We start from the raw sequence: 20,125 nt of genomic DNA, 5'->3' as shown, positions 1-20,125 counted from the left end.
CACACACACACACTGTTTGAGATAAAGTGGAGGTGCAGTCAGCAGGTTGTGAACACATGAAGCTCAGTGAGGAACTGGATTACCACTAACTTTGGGGCTTTGTTTCCTGTCCATGTTCTTAACCAGAAAACCAACAGATAAAATAACAGTTTGACAGACAGTTTGAAAAGTTGTAAAGTTAGGCTGTGACTAAGCTGCATATGCAGTGACCTGTCCTGTCAAAGAGATATGTAAAAGGATATTTCATGTGTTTATATTATATAAGAAATATCTACATATCTCTATACTTAACTTTTTGAATATTATGACATTCAAAGCCTTTAATGCATTATGCTAATAAAACGCCTTTTACCCTGGATGCACATGTGCTTATGTGTGCCTCAATATATATCACATCTTTCTATATATGTCTGTTTCTATATGAAATAGTCTAAACAAGGTGTGTTCTAGTTAATCCAGCTCTACTCTGAGGGCTTGGACCTGCATTGCAGAAATCCCTCAGATATCGCACTCCTTAGCACAAAACTGCCTGCATTTACAAGTGCGCCCAGGACACTGCACTGAGAGAGCGAGAGAGAGAGAGGGAGAGAGGGGCACTGAGCCAAAAAAGGAGAGCAAGGAAAAGTTGAATAAGGTCCAGCTATTGAGAAATAGAGAGAGAGCAAGAGGAAGAGAGAGACTGAGGGAGAGAGAGATCGAGAGAGTAAGAGGTAGGGAGGGGGACAGAGAGAGGGCTGAATCTTTTGGCAGCTGCAGGCTGGGGAATAGCTGTCCCCTCCTGTGCCGGGACTCATCCCAGAGAGCCTGTGAGATCTGATCTGCAGGTGCGCTCGTCTCTGACTCTCCTCCGCCGTCCTGCACGCCACAGCTCACCGCTCATCCCAGCAGCGGGGAGACACACGCTGCCTGCTGACCGCTCCACTCGCCTCACTCTCCCGATCTCCCGCGCCGTTCCTCCTCGTCACCCGAGAGCAAAGCGCAGCTGGACCCTGTGGCTTTTGGGGGCCCCCCTCCCACACACATGCAGTCGGCACTGCAGCTTCTCCTCTCCGCTCTCTCTCTCCCTTCCTCGTCCCGGCGCTCTCAGTCTCTCCCTCTGACTCCTTCTTTTCCTGGGACCCTGTCCGCAAGAAGATAAGGGGCTCGTTCCTCTCCATCTGAGGGGCGTGAGCTGGAGCAGCTAGTTAAACCCACCCTTGGTTTTTCTGCTCCTTTTTTTTTTTGGGGTGGGGGCGAAGCTGCGTACCGCCCACCCCCACCCCCCCACCTCGTCTCTGCACCCCTTCCCTCCACCCCCTTCTGTCCACCCTCAACTTCCTCTCAAAGTGTTTGGGGGGCTGTGACGGGCAGGCAGACAGCGGAGTGCAGGAGTCCAACATGGAGCGCCGGAGAAGAAGAGCCGAGCCCCAGAGCTGTCTTCCTGGGGACACAGCCCTCGCCGGGCTGCTCGTCGCCGTGCTGCTGGGTAAGAGCTCAGACTCTTAATCACCCTTCCTCCTCTGTCCCGTTCTCTCTCTCTCTCTCTCTCTCCCTCCTTCTCCACATTTCCTTGGCTCTATCTGTCTCTCACTCTTCCTGTCACACGTTGGTGGCTGGATGCACAGCTGGAATGGAGGACCGATTCCCTCAAAAACTTGCCCCCAATTTGCACGAGTCACCCGAAGGCTGCATGCCAGTTTACTTGTTGCTTTGCTGTGTTTTTAGCTGAGTCAGTGTATGCGTGTGCTGCACCTGCCTACCTCAGAGAAGTCTCCTGTGTCTGTTTCTGCTTGCAGGCTGTTAGAAAAGTAAAGAGCTGTCAGTGATTTTGCCCATGGTGAGTGGGACTGGTCTCGCATTGCAGGCAATACAGAGGAGCCTCTTGATGGTGCTGTGGCTTTTTTTGATGTGTGAGTTTCTGTTCTGTTTTTTGGGGGAGCGGGGAGAAGCAGTGTGGGATGCATATACGGTGCAGTACTGGGAACCCTTCCAGATGCGCGAGTGTGAGTCGGTGCAGGAGCGTGTGTGCGCCTGCGCCCTGCATTAAACGCACATTATATCAGCCACAAATAAACAATGACCACTTGAAAAGTTGTTGCTGCTGAACCCCCTTACCGCCTTACCCTCTTACCTGTCCACCACTGGGGACAGCGTGGGCTCAGGACTGGAGGATTGGTGGCAGACACGGCTGGAGGCTCATCGCTGGCCATGCTCCTTGCTAAGCTCAGTCATATTGTCACTCAATGCTGCGGTCAGCCCCCTGTAGGCAAACGTGTGTAAGGCTTAGCAGTAGTGCATGTTGTTGGATGCTGCTGGGAGCTGCTGTCATTCAATAGAGACAGGGAATGGAGAATAGTGGGGGGCTTCCCTAGGTGGGAGTGAGGGTCACCCTTGTGCTGTGCTGGGAGATCTGATCCGAGCTCATGCGCTCTGACCAGCGGCCCTTCCTCTGCGTTTGGGGGGCTTTGGGTGCAGGACTGCAGTGTCTGCTGGAAGAATTTGGGAGGTAGACATGGCAGGGACCCTGAATTTATGCTCTTGTCTTCTCTCTCTCTCTCTCCTGACAAGTGACTGTAATGCAACGAGTGTGTTTCTTCATTTTGGAGGCAGGAGGGCTGACAGACTACAGAGTGTTAACAGACTTTAGAAAAACAGAGTTCCCGTAAGGAGGCAGTCTAAGGTCAAGAGAATATCGCATAACTTGAAGGCTCATTCACTATCTCATTCTCAAACTCAGTCACCATCTCTGAAGCCCTCCGATCCCCCTAGTACACCAGAGCCATGATGACCGCACCGGGCCGGGGAGAAATTCATCCAGGAGCATAAACTCAATGTCAACGCAACACCCCACAAAATCTGAAAGTGGATGAACGTGCAGAAAAAAAGTCTCAGTTGTGAAATAACAGATGTGTGTTCCTGGGTGGGGCAATGCAGTCGCACCCCTGGCGAGATAACTTCTTTCTCTGGTCTAATAAGCAGCCCAGCTGAATGGTTGCTGCATGTGTGACTGCTATGAAAAATTGAATGCTTAGCAATTTGCTAAATAAAGGCGTTGGCCCAGCGAATACATTCTGAACCTAAAAAGACATTAGGAGACAAATATATGCAGAACATTATGCGATGCAGCAGAGAATAATGATGCAGGGACAGTGTATGGAATTTATTCTCTCAGATTAAGTATTTCTCAGTTTGATCAGCATAGGGTTGTTTTCCTACTGTATATGCTTTTTATTAAAATATTACTATTAATCCAAAGCTATCATCTTTATAATAAAGTATGCTTTTGACTAAAGCATTAAAAAGCATTAAAAATACTTTAAAAAATATTTTTTCCAAAAATAATTATCATCAATGTGATAATTGATGCATTGATTTAAAAAAGTATTTTTTGTGGTCACTTTATGATAAAATGTGTTCACTTGTTCTTAAACTGTTGCAGTAGCACCAATTTTCCACTACTTTGAAAATGTCAGCAAGCACCCAATATTCTCAGTGTTTCTGTGTCATTGTAGCAGCTTCATAACATTGCTATAATGTTGCAGTAATGTTAGCTATCACACTGCATTAGCTGAGATGCACACAATGTCCTCTTTATCATAATACTCTTTTTTCCCCTCTTTAAGAGCTGGGGGCAGCCTTATGCTTTTTGGAAATGTGTTAATGGCTTCATAGACTCTTTATAGAAGCGGTTTAATGACTTAACAAGGCAGAAACATGTCCTTTGCTCAGATGAGTTCATCATCACAGCTTTGTTAAATTCTCATTTCCTTTGCTCCTAATGTCTCTTTGCCAATGCATGCACCAGAGGTTTGGAACAAAAGGGGCAGTAGGGTGAATGGACAAATGATTATCTTGTAACTGGACGGTCATAGCTTTGAGTCCATTGCTGGACACTGTTATACCCTTGAGGAAGGACGCTAACCTGGTTTTTCCTATCCAAACCTGACTTTACAAATTGGTGATTAAAAAATACCTTGGATAAGGGCATCTGCCATGGAAATGAATAACGATACGCACTTATCAATGGCCGATGAAATTGCTTTCCGGACTCCTGCAGGAAGTCGGATTCACAGAGTGCTGCTTGCACAGCCTTTCCTCGTTGAATAATACCGGTTCCCACAGTTCTAAATTAAGGGCAGCTTTGTAGCGCAGCTGTGTGGCTTGCCAAAATGTCTCTGACCTGTTAACGGGCCCCCGTGCTGACGCAATGTCTTAGCTGTCTGCACTGACACGCTGCAGATACCCCCACATACCCCAGTACCCTGTCAGGCTTTCACTTTGGTATGACATTTCATTACAATATGATTCAACATAACCTTAAAATTATTCTGTGTTAGAGAATTTAAGAAATGTAGGATATCTAGTCATTAGATGTGTAGGATTGCCCTCTTCTTTCATGTAAAGTGCTGGAATTTATGATAAAGGTCTATATTTGTAAGCTGACCCAAGGGAAGAATTTAGCCGGATGTATCAAGCACAGTATAATTGATACTTTTATTGATTCATAAATGATTTATAAATCCAGGAAAACAATTTTTCTCTCAGATAAACTTTAGGTGGTAAAGTGCCTTTAATGATTTTTTTTAAGTAACTTTGAAGTGGGTGAATCAAATTTGAACTTCAATGTTTCTGTAGATTGCTCTTAGGAGACCAGGCATGGAAAATGAGCGGAATGGCAGATACTTATGGACAAAAACAGTCTGACATCCAATGAAAACAATAGGGAAAAATATGGTAATTAGTGGAAGCTTTCTTTCACTGTAGAAGCTTACAGTATTCCTATGATATCCAATGGGCGAGACCACTCTTTGGGCTCAAGACTGGAGTGGGGGCAGTGAAGGAGCAGGGCAAAACCTCTCCTCAAACTATTTTTGGACTGCCTTTAAACCCACAGTGCAGGATGGTGTCTTGATGAGAAGATGGTGGGTCCCGGTTCTAAACTGGTTGTCCCCTTGCCCTTGATCGACGTGCCTAAGGCAAGTTTGTCCAGTAGGATCAAGCTGTACAAATACACGACACGTCAAGTGTAAGTCACCCTGAGCAAGCACTTCTGCTGCGTAAACAAATAGTGTAACATGGCACTGATCTCTCTGACAGCTGGGAAAATGTGTCTTTTCATTCCGCCTTGTCGGCTCCCTGTGCTCGCTCTCACACTGAGTGCCAACGGCACGAGTGTGGGGGGACAGAGGGGGGGCCGCGGGGGGACAGAGGGGGGACCGCGGGGGGACAGAGGGGGGACCGAGGGGGGGCCGTGGGGGGACAGAGGGGGGACCGAGGGGGGGCCGCGGGGGGACAGAGGGGGGACCGAGGGGGGGCTGCGGGGGGACAGAGGGGGGACAGAGGGGGGACCGAGGGGGGACAGAGGGCTGGTGTAATGCTGCTTAGTTTGTCACTTTCCCATCATTGCTGTTGCTGTGCTGTTTCACTGGTGTGCTAATGCTATGTGCTTGCTGGGCAACAGTAACTTGACTGGGGTCAAAGTAAGTGGTGTAAGACTGTAATAATCTTCAACATCAAAGACACAGATACCTGACTACCCATGCATGCACACACGCACAGATGCAGTGGGGTACACCACAGCAGACAGGAAAGAGGGGGGAATGTGTAGCTTTAAACAAAAGAATGAAAAGGGACTTTGTGCAGGACATGACTTCATCTATCATTGGAAAATTCTAACTGTGCTGGCCTTAAAGCGTTGCTGGCAAAGCAGTCAGCAACATGTTTTTTTTTTTTTCACAATGAAAGAAAGAGCCAATCTTGGCCCGCTGAGGCACTGGCTGTTTAACACAAGGTTTGAATGAGTGTGTTTGATTGAGCTGCCCACATAATACACTAGTGTGCATGGTTTATTGTTGTTCAGGGAACAGCTGCATCATATTCATTTTCTTCCAATGGATTGTGCAATAGAGTGTAGCATTCAGAAAAATGTCCTTTTGTGCTTAATTCTGCCTCACCCAAAACAACTAACCCAAAAAGAAGCCCAGGGTGGATTGAAAGAGGGGAGTAAACAAACACTTTGTAATTTAGCCCCATTGCATACCCAGGTCTCTGCTCTGAGCTGCTCCAATGTGCGGCTGACACTGATGCACAGTGCAGAGGCGGTTCACGCAGTGTGACAGAAGAGCGGACTTTCAATGGGTTGTTTGTGACAGTGTTTCTGGAGTGCTGTCCCCGTCCTTGATTCCATATAAGGACATATTAAAGAGTGAAGGTTCCTTTAATCCTATTCATCAGTGCAACATGGACAATGTTGTGAAAGCATTGAGAAAGCGTTGAGAAAGCGTTGTGGGCTAGACAGGGGAGTTGAGAGAGAGGGACAGAATAGTAATTCACCTCTTGAGTGTCTTAGTAGGGAGTAGGGAGTAGGGATTATTCAATTCAACCCTGTTGTATTTATCATTGCTTGATTGTTCCTAATGTAATGTATGGATCCATAATGGCTTTTTTTTGACAAGAAAGTTAGCGTCCCTATCAGAGAAACCACTGTTCGAATAAAGAAAGAGATAGAGAAAGGAGACAGGGAGAGTCATGCATGTAATTATATCTTAATTTCTGTTTTGCTATTCTTCTCCTTCTTCTTCTTCTTCTTCTTCTTCTTCTTCTTATTATTATTATTATTATTATTATCATCAAAATTAAAGATGTAAATTGTGTATGTTTGTTATTGATTGTCACTACTGTATTATTATTACCCGTTTCATATTGTATACTGCTTTGACAATATGAATGTGTTTGCCTACATTTGTCATGGCAGTAAAGCACATGAAGAAGCACATAAAGAATTGAACTGAAGTGAATAGAGAAAGAGGAGACAGAGAAGAGAAAGATGGAGAGAGAGTCAACCTTGACTCAGTTATTGATAATCTGTCCTGCTGCTGAGAGAGAGAAGATGAAAGAGATGGGGTGGGAAGAATAGAGTGAGGAATATGGCGTGGGCACTTTTTTGCCCTTAGCAACTGATCCTGGATCAGAATCAAAATTTAACACTAAATGGTTGTGGTTAGGACTAGGGGTGGGCAAGCTGATCTGTTGTCAAGGACAGAAAAAACCCAAAGTTTGGGGTAAGAGCAGAGAGAGGGAGCTGGGGAAAGTGAGGGACACACCTGCAGGACCATTTACCTGCATGCCCTCTCACCTGAATACCCTGTTTACCTGGGTGTCCTACATACCTATGTCCCGTGCTGTAATTACCTTCAGGACGTCTTTTTTTGGTAGCTGCTTTGCTACTGCGCTGTTGGTGCATTTGATTTTGAAATCGACTTTTTAAATTGTGGTTATAAAGTAAATAACAGAAAAAAACACCTGAAATGAAACACCTGGATGTAAGTCACACATAACTGCACTTATTTTATGTTGCCTTTACATGGGAATATTTAGGTCTGACACATATTCTGATGTGGTGACGTTCGGCTTAATTAGTCACTCTGAGTACGAAAGTCTACTAAATGACAATAATGGACATGGAAATGTAAGACCCATTATTCATAATTGTCCGAAGGTCATTCACAACGGTATCATCTGAATTTTTTTAAAATTTGTTTTTCATTTTCCCCCCTGATTTTGCAGTTGGTAAATGAGCATTAAACTCGGCTTAGCTCCAAAACACTGTCCGCGGACCAGCGGCTATTTTTCCTGCGACAAGTCAGCTGCAAAGAGCTGCGGGAGAGCCAGCAGCATTCAGACGAGCAGCACACCTATCCCTGACGTCAACCCCGTAACTCACACAGTTTTGTGTTTCCATTTGAATAGGTGAAATGAAATGAATCTCGATTACAGTGCAGTGCGGAGCGCAGTGATCAGGACAATTACCACGGTCATTTTGATTGTGTTATTGCATTGCTTAATTGATGGTTTCTGAGGCCACAGTAACGTAAATATGCACAACATATGAATAATCATATTTCTGTGTGCAATCTGCATTTAAGTTGTAATTCACATGGATGTAGTGTGATTTCCTGCACACGTCCTCTCTCTTACCTCCTCTTTAGCTCTATCTCTTTTTCTCTACCTCTTTTCACACTCTCTCTCTCTCTCTCTCACTGCGTCAAGATGGAGGGACTGTGCCATACTGCAGCCTGCTGCAGAGTTCTTCGGATGGAGTGAATGTGAGAGAGAGAGAGAGTGAGAGAGAAGGGAAAGTAGCATATGAGTATATATTTTGTATCCTAACAGATTAGACTATCCTGCAGTTCTCTGACCATGTTTAGACTTAAAAAAAAAAAAAAAAACGTTTGAACTTTTGACATTCAAAGTAAAGTATATTATGCTCTGTGTAATCCAATCAGCACGTGTGTTTTACAGTGTGCTAGTATTTCAGGCTTTTGCATTTAGCGATTGCATTCTACATTTCTGGTCATTCTGTTTGTACTGTTGGGACTTTACGTACGCACACCAGTCGATAAATCACACACAGTAAGAATACGTGTATGAATGTGTGTTCCAGTGCTTACCCCTGGGAACCATGAGAGAGAAAGAGAAAGGGAAATGTAGGACACCATTACATTCTGGCTGGCTGTTCCCTCCTGCACTCCAGGAGGTGAAACCCTCTCCCTCTCTGCAGAGATGCACTTCTCCTGTCACAGAGAGAGCAGTGATCAGGAGAAGGGGAGGAGTGACAGGTATGCATACCTGATCCGAGGACATTTCGAGCTTTACAGCCAGGTTGCCCCTTCAATGCTGTGCCCACGGGGTCTGTGTGAGCCGAGCCTCACGGCCACTCTGCTTACTTGCACTCTTTGGTAGGAGAGCCATCCGAGAGGCCAACAGATCAGCACAGTGCACGTTTGCATTTATATGCTTGATGAATGCTCTCATTCTGGAGTAACTGAACGGAAGTGCATTCAACAGAGTTTGGCAATTAGCCAAATCCTGAATCATTAGTGCCATTGTAGGAGACATTTCCAGGATAGGAGTCAGTGCTCTCATAGTGTGTACAACCTTAAAGAATTACCACCAATTTCCAGCCACCAAGTTTGTAAAGTTTTTAGGATTGGGTCACAACGCATCAGATGCACATACCTTTTTTCTGTTTTGTTTCTTTGATTTGGCACATGCTGCTGATAATGCAGCATGTGCAGCTAGAGGCAGCCTCTCTTCCATCTGAACTTATAAATGTGAACCGCTGAACTAAAGAGGAGAAGGGAGGTAACAGTACAATTCTATGACGGCATTTAAGAATTTAAGAAAATCAGTGTCATGTTTTGGTGCAGTCTGAGGATACCAGTAGTCAGCGTTCATTGGGGTGAACAAAGACTTTCATCATTTTGCTGTTTGTTTTTACCAGAACGCTTTTTTGGGGCTTCACAGACTGTAGTGATAGGTTGCTTTGTTGTGCTGTTGTGCTGCCGGGATGCGCAAAATGGCATTTTGGAGACACCTGTTCACCTTCAGCTCCAAGAAGCCAAGAGTTGGATTATCCCCTTTGTGCCATTTTTAATACAAATAAACTAAACTGAACAACCCACCCCTGTGGCTCCGGTGGCTGTGGAGCCCAGAGAACCGAGCTGCCCTGAGAGGAGATCCTCAGTGTAAGCAAGTCAGGAAATTCATCTTGCCTATCTGGGATTAGAAGGTTTGCTTTGTGCCACTTTTGGGGCTTGTTTGTTTGTTTGCTATATGTATACACACACACCACAAAATTAGGTTTGGCTAGTTATTCCCTTTACAGCCATTTAGCCATTTAATGATTTGTTGTCAGACCAGGGAAGCTAGTTGTAACAACATTACCATATTACATTGGACTATTTTCATAGCAGACACCTCAATCCAGAGCCCAGTACACAGGAAATAGCTCAGCACTCCATTTCATTCAGATTGGAGGTTTAACAAGTCATTGACTGGGCCGGTGCAAAAAAAAACACTCCTCTGAATGAACCAGCACAGGTGAAAGGTCAAGGCGGAAAGAATATGGGGTCTCCACGGCTCAGCATTTCTGCTGACAGGCCACCTTGCTGGCCTGACACGACCTCTGCTCAGTCTAAACCACAGGGATACTGACTAGGGCAGGGACCTGATGCTGACCCTGTTTTAGGTGATGTCAGTATTGAGTCACTGTTTATTCCCACAAGCCCGCAGCAGTTCCCAGGACTGAGTTATTGAGACAGGAGGGAAAGGTTTAAATTTAGCCCGCGTCCGGTGTTTGACGGTCTCTGATGCCAAACTGCATGGTGAGAAAATAGCAAGTCTAGAGGCCATAGCACTGTGGATGATAAAAAACACTTGCTCCAAAACATCTCTCTCTCCATACTCCCCCTCTCCCTTCTCATGTTCCCTCCCTTATTCTCTCTCTTTCATGTACCTCCAGCATGTCAATGATAAGCCCAAATGAATGCTTCAGCGCAGTGAACCTGTCAACGCGTGCTTGTCACAGTTTTTAGTCATGTGACAGGCCAACCTGCAACAGAGTTCATGCCAAAGTAGTCACCTCTAAGCAGCTCAACAGCAGTCTCTCAGAATGCATTAACAGCCTAGATACACCTCTGAGCATAATGGCTTCTGTACACACAGTTTGGCTACAAAGGGCAGTGACAACTGCCCTAAATCCTCACTGGATTAAGTGCCCAGTGTGGGGCTGTTAGTTCAGTTGTGTTTGTTAATGCACATTAACCGAGTGTGTGCGTTCCGATGAGAGCGGAACAATAGCGCTAGATTCTCTGTGGAGTCCTGTGCGTGTAATGGCATGAATGACATCTCCCACTGCTACCACTGTGACATACTTTGTCAAATGGAGGGATCCAAACGTCTGGTCTGATGAGGGGGTTCTCAGAGACATTATATTATTATGGTTTAAACACCAGATATTCTGCTGCTATATATTATTATAATATAATATAATATAATATAATATAATATAATATAATATAATTGTATAAAAAAATCACACATTTTAAGGATCTTGATACTGTTTTCAGAGATTAGCCAATCTGACATTAGCCAATCTGCTTTAATGTAGTGCATTCATGTTAACAAGGGGATGTTTGTGTGTAACAGATATTCACTGAGAACGCTGTTCCTACCTGTGGCTGGGGGACTAATCTCAGCGTGTGAGGTGTTTTCCATCATTTTGTCTTTCTGCTCATCTTCCTTCCCGCTCCCTTCATCCCGTCACTCTTTTCTCTTCCTGCCATCCATGTCCCCCAGTCTGTATCTCCTCTGCCGCTCTCCTTCCATGGGGTGTTCCCCCCTCCTCTGCAACCTCCCTGACCTTCCCTCTCCCCCTCTTCCTAGGGGTGTGGGGTGCCCAGGCCCTGGAGATGTCGGTGGGGAAGATACCCTTCCTCGAGGCAGTCAACGGGAGCACGGTTCTGCTGCCCTGTACCTACGCCAGTTGCATTGGCATTAAGAACCTGTACTTCAGGTGGCAGTTCAATGACAACGGCACCATGCTGAAGGTAAGGAGGACCCACCTCCCCTCTGGGTGGCATTGTGGTAAGGAGGAACTGGTCTGGTAACACAAACGGGTTGACCCCCTCCACCCTGCGGCCTCCAAATGGGGCATTGCTATTTTACCAGTGCTGGCTGAATTTGACTTTTACTAACAGAAGCAACACATGTGACTGTATATGTCACTCTATAGGTGTGTGATTCGGTGATCACGGAGGAAGGGGCAAAACCCGACGTTAAAATCTACAGGGAGCGGGTGGAGTTCGTGGGTGACAGCAAGACCAACAACATCTCCATCCTGCTGCATAACATCACCTTTGAGGATGACGGCCAGTACACCTGCTTCGGACGCAACCCGAAGGAGAAGGGCAAAAACCACAGTGCCATCTTCACCCTCAGTGTGGTGGACGAATGTGAGTGGCACAGGCCTCCTCAGTGCACACATGGCTGGTAGTCAGAATGAGTCAGAATGGCCTGTTTCACAGCTGGCTCTGTGCCATCTGTTCCACCTGTGCAGGATGGGATGCGTTAGTCAGTTTCTCCTCGTCACATGGCTGAGCAGCACACAGTGTGGTGCCCTATGGGACTTGTAGTCCAAAATAGTCATTCAATGCATTTGAGTGTATGGAATTGCATTTGGTCCTGTTCAAGCGCAGAGGATGTTGCAGTGAGACTAAATAATCCACCTCAGATGATGGTGACTGTGCTAATAGCTAGATGGTTACACATTATTATTATTATTATTATTATTATTATTATTATTATTATTAATTGATTAACTACATCTATGTACGCCACTTGGTCATGGCCAGTCTGATGAGAGAAATGAACATGGATCATTTGAAAAATGATGTATGTCAGCAAGACAAAGACTCTGCTCTCTGTCTTAGGGAGGAAACAAACCACACGTTGTCAGTGAGCTCTTTCTTTAATAAACTGAACACTGAGTCACATTCATCTCGGCTATGGAATTATGGAGGACCATGGAGAACGGCATTCTTGGAAAGTGACATCAGTGAAGTTTTTACTGTAACTTCTCTAGTCTTGTCATTCTGCTCCAAAATCTGTGAAAACGTCTTTGTCCCTTCCATCTCAGAAGGTGACATCACCGCTGTTTTTTTTAACACTATCGGTGCTTGTTATTCTTCTCCGCAGTTTGTGTGTGGATATTTAATAACACACATGCTAGATAATTCAGAATACACTATCATACTAGCTGCCAGGCTTATCCAAAATGCAACTCTACCCGTACATTTCAGTGTTTGTTTTAGTGTTAAATTCTGTAATTAACAGTAGTCCACTGATGACTTCAGGAAGGAGCTGCGTTTCTCTTTAAACTTCAGATCTCTCCTCAGTCTCTCTTTCGCTTCCTCTCCATGACTGTTCATGCCCTCCATTGACTCCCCGCTCTCATTCCCCCTCTCCAGTGAAGGTAGTGGACAACACTCTGACCATCATCATAGTGTCAGCTGTGGGTGGAGCAATCGGCTTGCTGGTGGCCTTCATGTTGACGAAGAACTTTGTCCTCTTCGTCATGGCCAAGATCGAAGAGAAGAAGTGAGTGATTGGGAGAGAGAGAGGGACAGAGGAAGAGAGAGTTTAAAGGGGGAGGAGGGTTCAGGGTGTAAAGGAAGACAAAGATGGGTAGCTGTGTGGGGGTTCAAGAGAGATAGAAACACAAGGAATGGAGTTTGCAGACAACATTGTATGATTGCAATATTATAAGGAAATCACAGGGAGTACATGCCATACAGATTCCATTAAATTACAGCGAGTGACAAAGGAATATGTGATCACAAAGGAACCAAAGACAGTGCAGTACACAAAATGAGAGTTTAAGGAAAGTAAAGGATTCAAAAGTGCCAGATTACATTTTATGGCAATAATAGGACAGGACTGTATTTTTTTTATTTATTTATTGCACGGAAATGTTTTAACTGTGATTTTTAACACTCTTTGCCTTCCCTTTCTCTCCCCCACAGTAAAGAGTGCCTTGTGAGTTCCTCAGGAATTGATAACACAGAAAACGGTCTCTCAGGATCCAAAGCCGATTCTAAAGCGACACCAAAGAAGGCGTGAAAACATGCATGCGTGTATATGTATATATGTCTTCACATGTATATGTATACATGCAGATATATATGCTAAACTGGTATTTAGAAACATTACTACAATGGACGTTTTATTTCTTTACATATTAAAATAACAATAACAATACTAATAATTTTGTAAACTATGCTTGAGACTGGGAGACATGCAATACACCCTGTGCTGTCTGGGCTGGATCAAACCACACCCCCACAACCATATTTTATGGCCTTAATTGTACCATAAACTCTACTTTGCTACATGTGTTTTTCTTCAACATTTCAGCTAAATATCTCTTGTTTTCACTGTTAACAAGAATTATGCGTTCCTTTCACATTTTTCAAAGCTTGTTTAACTGCCATTAAAAATCAAACCTAGATATCAAAGTAGGGGTTGAGCAGAATTTTACCACCATTTTTTTGTAAAACTATTAAAAATACGATTACTTGGATGCAATATACCATCAGGGTTTTCAATTTTAAATTTGAATATTACACGTCAAAAAAAGACAATGAAAAATTCTCTTGTCTGTAAACATTTTTACAACATATTTAAACTGGAATACCACTAAAAATGTACTCTTATGCCCCTCTGGATGCGCTGTGACTGGTTGTCATCTCATACAACAAATAGGTATGCTGCTTTTCTGATATTTGGCATTTAAACAATTTCAAGAATCTTTAATGATGTTCTATTTTACCATAGTGTTTTTGCTAAACATGCCACAAAAGTGATGTTTAGCTTAAGTGATAGAAAAACTATTTGTAGAGATGCAATAATTGTATCTTATATGGGACCTGGTGCCTCATACATGAGAGCAGCTTCAAACAACTCCAGCTTCAAACAACCCCAGCTTGACTCCAGGTTCAAATTGGCTTGTGGCCTATTTCATAAGGGTGTCTGAGGTAGTTGACTGTATAACCTCTAAATTTAACACAAGCAAGCTTTAGGTTTCCAAAAAACTATTAAATGGTGAGGCAAAGTACTTTCAATGTTCTTTTGTGGCTTACAGTCTACAGCAGGTTGTCCAAAGTAGTCCAAAATGACCTCAAAAATATTTTGAGATTGAAATTAATGTTTAATATTCAGTATGAAACATATACCTCTGAAGTTCATGAAAACTTCTTTTTGCTTCTTTTTTATGCACACAGATGACAGAAAGTACATGATTTGTTTAATTACTTAAAATAACACGATGAGTATTATGATGGCCCCCAATTTTTGTTGTGCCAGGCAAAGTCATTAAAGTTTCCAGAATTTTATTGCATGAGGCAATATATAGCAAACATTTTGCTGTATTCATACTATGAAAGGTATACTCTTTGTAAAATGATTTATTATAAATAAAATTTTGTTTAATGTCATTCTTGAAACCGATGAACAATGTTTTCAGTCAAACATACATTATTGTTGATACTTTGTGGAGCTAAAATAGAACTTTATTTGTCAATTGATCGAAGTGGATGTCATCAAAAGTCAACTAGCTGGAACTGCATTGTGATAGGACACTAGTGCCTAATGGCCATACTTGTATACATCTTAGGTTTGCAGAAAAGCATTCTGCCATCACTGTCAATGTTTGCTGACACTATGAAATTCAACACCACAACAAGTTAATTACCATGTAATTAGTCTAGACGTAGAGGATAGGTGTGGGGTTATGCTTTTACTGGCTGCATGATCATAGGAACAGGGTAGATCACTGATTATCTACGATATATGTACAATATATGTGCAGTATTTTACCATAGAACCTTTTACAGAGGTGTTTTAGAACCAGTTTACCACTGGCTACATGATGGCATTATGGTCTTTGTGTAGAAAATAATTAGCCCCATTGGGGGGGATTTTTTGTAATTATGCCTACTGTGTGTAAAACATCCTTACAAAACTACTGTCATGATCATCAAGACGTCCAGCACAAACTGAGCTTTGATACTTCACTGGATTGGCATGCTTCATATTTCATCTGACAGCAAAGCAGAATTGTATGCAAGTAATTTTGTTTCTAAAAGTTTGATGATAGCAGGGGTTGTTTAAGCTAGGAGTGAGATGCTGGGGTGTGGTGTGCTGATCCAGCCCAGCACAGGTTTGGTTCTCTTTGCTTGAGATGAAACACAGGTGCCTGTAAACGCTTATAGCTCCTTCTGCTGGTAGGGAAGACTTAAACTGCTGCAAACGAACAACTGTACAACTAGCCTGCCCCACTGACATCACAAGTGTACACACAACTAGCTCTGTAAAGGGTCATGCTGTTGACATTTGGCTTTCAGAACTGTGTAATTTACTTCTTCTTAGTCACACATGTGTCTGGGAAAAAGTGGGAGGCAAGCCAGAGAATTCTTTACAAGAAGTAAAAACAAATAACACAAGGAATTTTGGCTTGTGTAATTGAACCATGGCTCAGAGGAGTCATCCTCTCAGAGTTAAGCGCCTGAGGCTGAACCATGCATGTCAAATTTAAGAAATATAAAGGCCAACCCAAAACAGGTCGACCCTTTCCAGACTAACACATAAGAATCCTTTACTATGTATTTGTCTGCTGGGCAGGTTACTGTGCAACTGCTACAAAATGCAATCTACAGACTACATATAGAAAAAGCTAAAAAAAAAAAAAAAATCCAAGAAAAACAAATGCTGATGAATGATACCAAAAGACAATCCCCCGGAATCAATTCCCTGTAGAAATGAATGAATTTTGACAATGCTGCTTCAAACAAATTAACCAATGCAATTTTTAGCATGTAAGGAAAAAAAAGATGTTCAAGATTTTTATACTCACAATGCTCGTCACAATGGATTCTACTGTCTTGTTTTCTGAAATCGCAGACCATCTGTGTAATGTCAATATCTGCTTTGAACGTGGCTCATATGTCACCCCATATCATAGTACCCCTCACTCTGCTTGCCGCAAAAATTAGGCAAAGCACCCCACACGAACTGGAGCACCGCATGTCTACCATTCAGACATACTGAGCTGCAACAGGAATCTCTGCCAGGAATAGGAATCTCCCCATCCTCTCACCTTAACACAGCATCAGATAAACTGATGGCTGAAGTGGTGGTGTAACGATGCTCTTGAGGGCCCCTTATTCAGTGCATGTACAGTAAGGTGACAGGTTAGGGTTACTGCAATGTGGCTAATCAAAATTGCGGGATTCAAGGGTCAGGTTAATGAACAGAGCCAAAATTTTAAAGACACATATCATCTGTAGGGTTTCATGATGGCAAACACACAGACACACACACACAAACACATTGCAAGAATACATTTTAAAATTATTTTTCTAGTGCATTCTTGCATCAAAATGTTCTCCTCTTGCATTTGGTATCTTTCATTTGGATTAGTAGTAGCGATGGCAGGGACACTGTTTATAAATTTTTGAGTTAGCTTTTTGAGTTAGGTGGTCAAAGTTTGGTGATCTGAATGACTTTGAATTGCTACATTGCTAAATTTAGTTTGTAGATATGTACTAACAAAGAAACCATGTCTTGTATGAATGCATTTTTTTCAGTTTGTTGGAACAGGACACCACATGTATAGATGTAATGCAACATAAAAGTAACCTATGACTGGTCCTGAACCAAGACAATGACAGCAACTTGCACTGCTCAAATGATTATAGCCAACAGTCAACCTTCCCCACAATTTGCAGGCAAACCAAGAGAGGGTGCTGTGATGTGCAGGTGTTAGCACCGTTTGCGCAGTTAATAGCACAGTTATGGACACATGAATGGAGCACGCTTGTAAAAGCACTGGTGCCATATGGAGATCAATCCATTCCACTTACGTGCCAAACAGATAAGTCGTTGCCAGGCTGACACAGTACACCTGCACTGTATGCAATCCATTCATTTCAATCAGACCTTAATGATTCACTTGTTTGGGGTAAAGTTGATCAAGGATTGCAAAAAAAAAAATAATTTAGCATTATGCATCCGTCTTATTTTAACCAAATACTGTTACTTGAGATAAAAAGTGTAACCTCCTCCAAATGTATCTGATCTGTGTATATATATAACTGTAACTGCAGGGACATGACTATGGGTGAAGTTTACCTGTAATTACAGCTGCTGAAACTGAAAATGTAATGACTCCACCCCCATTGCTCTGTCGCCCCGTCCCTGAGAAAACAGAATGTAAGGGGATACGTGGAGGACACGATAGGAGGGGTCTTCTTGGGCACTTTAACAGTACAGAACCTTTTTTTCTTTACTTTTTGGAATGTACAAAGAAGCCTAAGAAATAGTGATAGGTAGAGAGAAACTGAGGGGTTTAGCTGGAGAGCCAAAATGCTGGCTGATGCATTGATGATGGAGTGGAATCCAGGTGAAACGAGGCACTCCTGCACCTGCCCCGCCTTTTTCTCTCTAATATCCGAGCACATATCGAGAGGTCTTCCTAAACACTTGACTTTTCCTTCAGGAATCAGGGGCTCCGGCACCTCGACGTGCCAAGCGATGCTTTTGGACTGCGCAGCACTGGACTCGTGTTCCAGTGGCTGGGGACTGTACCTGCAGAGGATTGTGCGATAGAGGCATGAAGGCAGTAAAGCTTTTACATGACGCGCTGTGCTAGCTGCAGTGAGCAAGCATCGCAGTCGTGTTGCACCTGACTGAAAGGTTCTCACTCTGTGCGCAATGGCCTTAGAACATTGTTCTGATGGTGCAACAATGTGACCACATTCATAGAAATAGCCTGCATGGTGTTTGTAAACACCTGTAGCAGACTTTGATTGTAACCACAAATATGTTCCTTTCACATCCAATCGCTAGTCTCATAATAATAGCAATAACAATAATGATAACAAAAATTGTTGCACATAACGAGATCATGCAATCACCATTATGCATTTACTGAAATTTCTGCTGGTGTGTGGTCCCCAGCTACCAGCTAATCTGGGCCGAATGTGGAACACGGGTCTGGTACTGCCCAGTCTGTCAGTCTGTGCACTGATGTACTTCTTGTGCTTGCTGTTGTTCAGTGTAACTGTCTTCCCCATTGTATGGTTACATAATACTCTGTGAATGTTTTTGAAAGCACTGAAAGAAACCTGTTCCCTTCCGTTTCTGTATATACTGTATAGTTTAACTCCTTCCTTCCCCTGCTTGGTTCACTCTTGTTCAGTGGGTAAATACAGCTTAAATGTACATACTGGTTTGTTTGGGCCTAAATTGGAAAGTTGTGGGTTTGAATCTTTTGAGTATTCTTTGAGTGACTTGCCCCAGGCCCTATCAAGTTAAAGTGACTTTGCGATGTCAGTAATAAGCGCTGCGGTAGTAAAATTGGTTGAAAATGGGCAATTTGTCTTCCAACAATCGAGCAATACTGTTCTGCATCTTGTCTTTGTGATACAGTGCAACCAAAAAGGCAATACAAACAAAACAGTCAAAGGACCTCATACAGCCATAGTTAATCATATATCATATATCAAATATACATTTTTCATCCGTCCTCTTAGTCACTGAATAGTGAGATCTGACAGCCATTATTTTGTCCAAGATTATGACTGTTATGACTTATTTTGTGTCCCTCTCATCCTCTGCATTTTTGTTAGCATGTCGTTATCCTGACGTCTAAAGTTCCTGAGTCCCATCTTACACAAATGAGAATGTTGAATGTGTCAGTAATGTTTGTAATGTAAGGGCTACAGAGCTGCAACATTGCAGTAACAAAAGTCTATTACACTTGTTACACTTGCAGGTCAGGTTTGATAGTGTTATGATTACTATGCTTAATATTGATGGTAATAACAATCATCATCATCATCATCATCATCATCACCATTGCACTATTGCATCAATGGGTCAAGCAGTCTGCTGCGCAAAAAAGAAGATTCAGGATATGGGAGAACTCCCCCATAATCTTTACTTCAAAGATCTTTTTAACATTCTGTATTTTGAGGCATAGAAATAGGCCACATTCCTCTAAAACTTTGTTTTAAATGTTGAACTCTTAGAAGAATAATGTGGGACAAGCGTTTGTGGCACTATAAGGCAAAAGGGACAGCTTAAGCTGAGAAGCATCGTGTTCCTCAACTGATCCCACAAAGGCCAAGATCCTGAACCAGGGCTGTGTCACTAAACATAGTTTTCCAGGTCTTGGTTTGTGAACAATTAGTTTCATGAAACGAGAAGGTATTCATCATAAATGAAATATTTACACCTAAAGCAAATTCCAAATAACTAACTTTTGAATTGAAAAAATATTTTCCTGGAAAGCCTTTGAAAGGATTCAGTAATTTACACTTGTATTACCTCCTGTAGCGGCTGTTGCCAGTGACCCTTTTCAACCAATTGGAGAGAAAGTAAATAAGAAGCCAAATTTTTGCAAAAGAAGCCAAATTTTTGCAAATTGATGTGAAAGTAAATATGAGGATCAGCTACATTATCAGGGCAATACGTACAGCGGGCGCTGCGACTGCAAAATGTAATTTAGTTCAGACACGTCTGCAGCTGAAGGCACAATCAGGTAACCTACATTTTAAAAATAGGTTGTTTTAGATTCTTAAATACAGGGGTCTAGTGTATACACTCGCCCAAGTGATACACGTGCTGCAAGAAGAGGCGCACATCAAGTCACAGGAAGACTGCAGTAAAAGGCCAAACATATCTGAGGAGTTACAGAACCCTTAGTCAGACTAGTTTTACCCACAATCCTCTTCAGCAGACCTTA

The 20,125-nt window shown here is 43.1% G+C and overlaps 1 protein-coding gene across 1 annotated transcript; it reads left to right on the top strand.

The window, feature by feature from the left end:
* The first annotated feature begins 1,358 nt into the window (after window positions 1-1,358).
* LOC118775379 (sodium channel subunit beta-4-like) lies at window positions 1,359-14,691 on the top strand. The gene is made up of 5 exons (XM_036525277.1): window positions 1,359-1,465; window positions 11,206-11,369; window positions 11,555-11,774; window positions 12,789-12,918; window positions 13,344-14,691. The coding sequence occupies exons 1-5, from the start codon at window positions 1,378-1,380 to the stop codon at window positions 13,438-13,440; spliced, it is 699 nt and encodes a 232-aa protein (XP_036381170.1). The 5' UTR covers window positions 1,359-1,377; the 3' UTR covers window positions 13,441-14,691.
* Window positions 14,692-20,125: the final 5,434 nt, after the last annotated feature.

Source organism: Megalops cyprinoides, chromosome 3, assembly GCF_013368585.1.
Source record: "Megalops cyprinoides isolate fMegCyp1 chromosome 3, fMegCyp1.pri, whole genome shotgun sequence".
Lineage (NCBI taxonomy): Eukaryota > Metazoa > Chordata > Actinopteri > Elopiformes > Megalopidae > Megalops > Megalops cyprinoides.
This window is presented reverse-complemented; position numbering and strand designations above follow the sequence as displayed.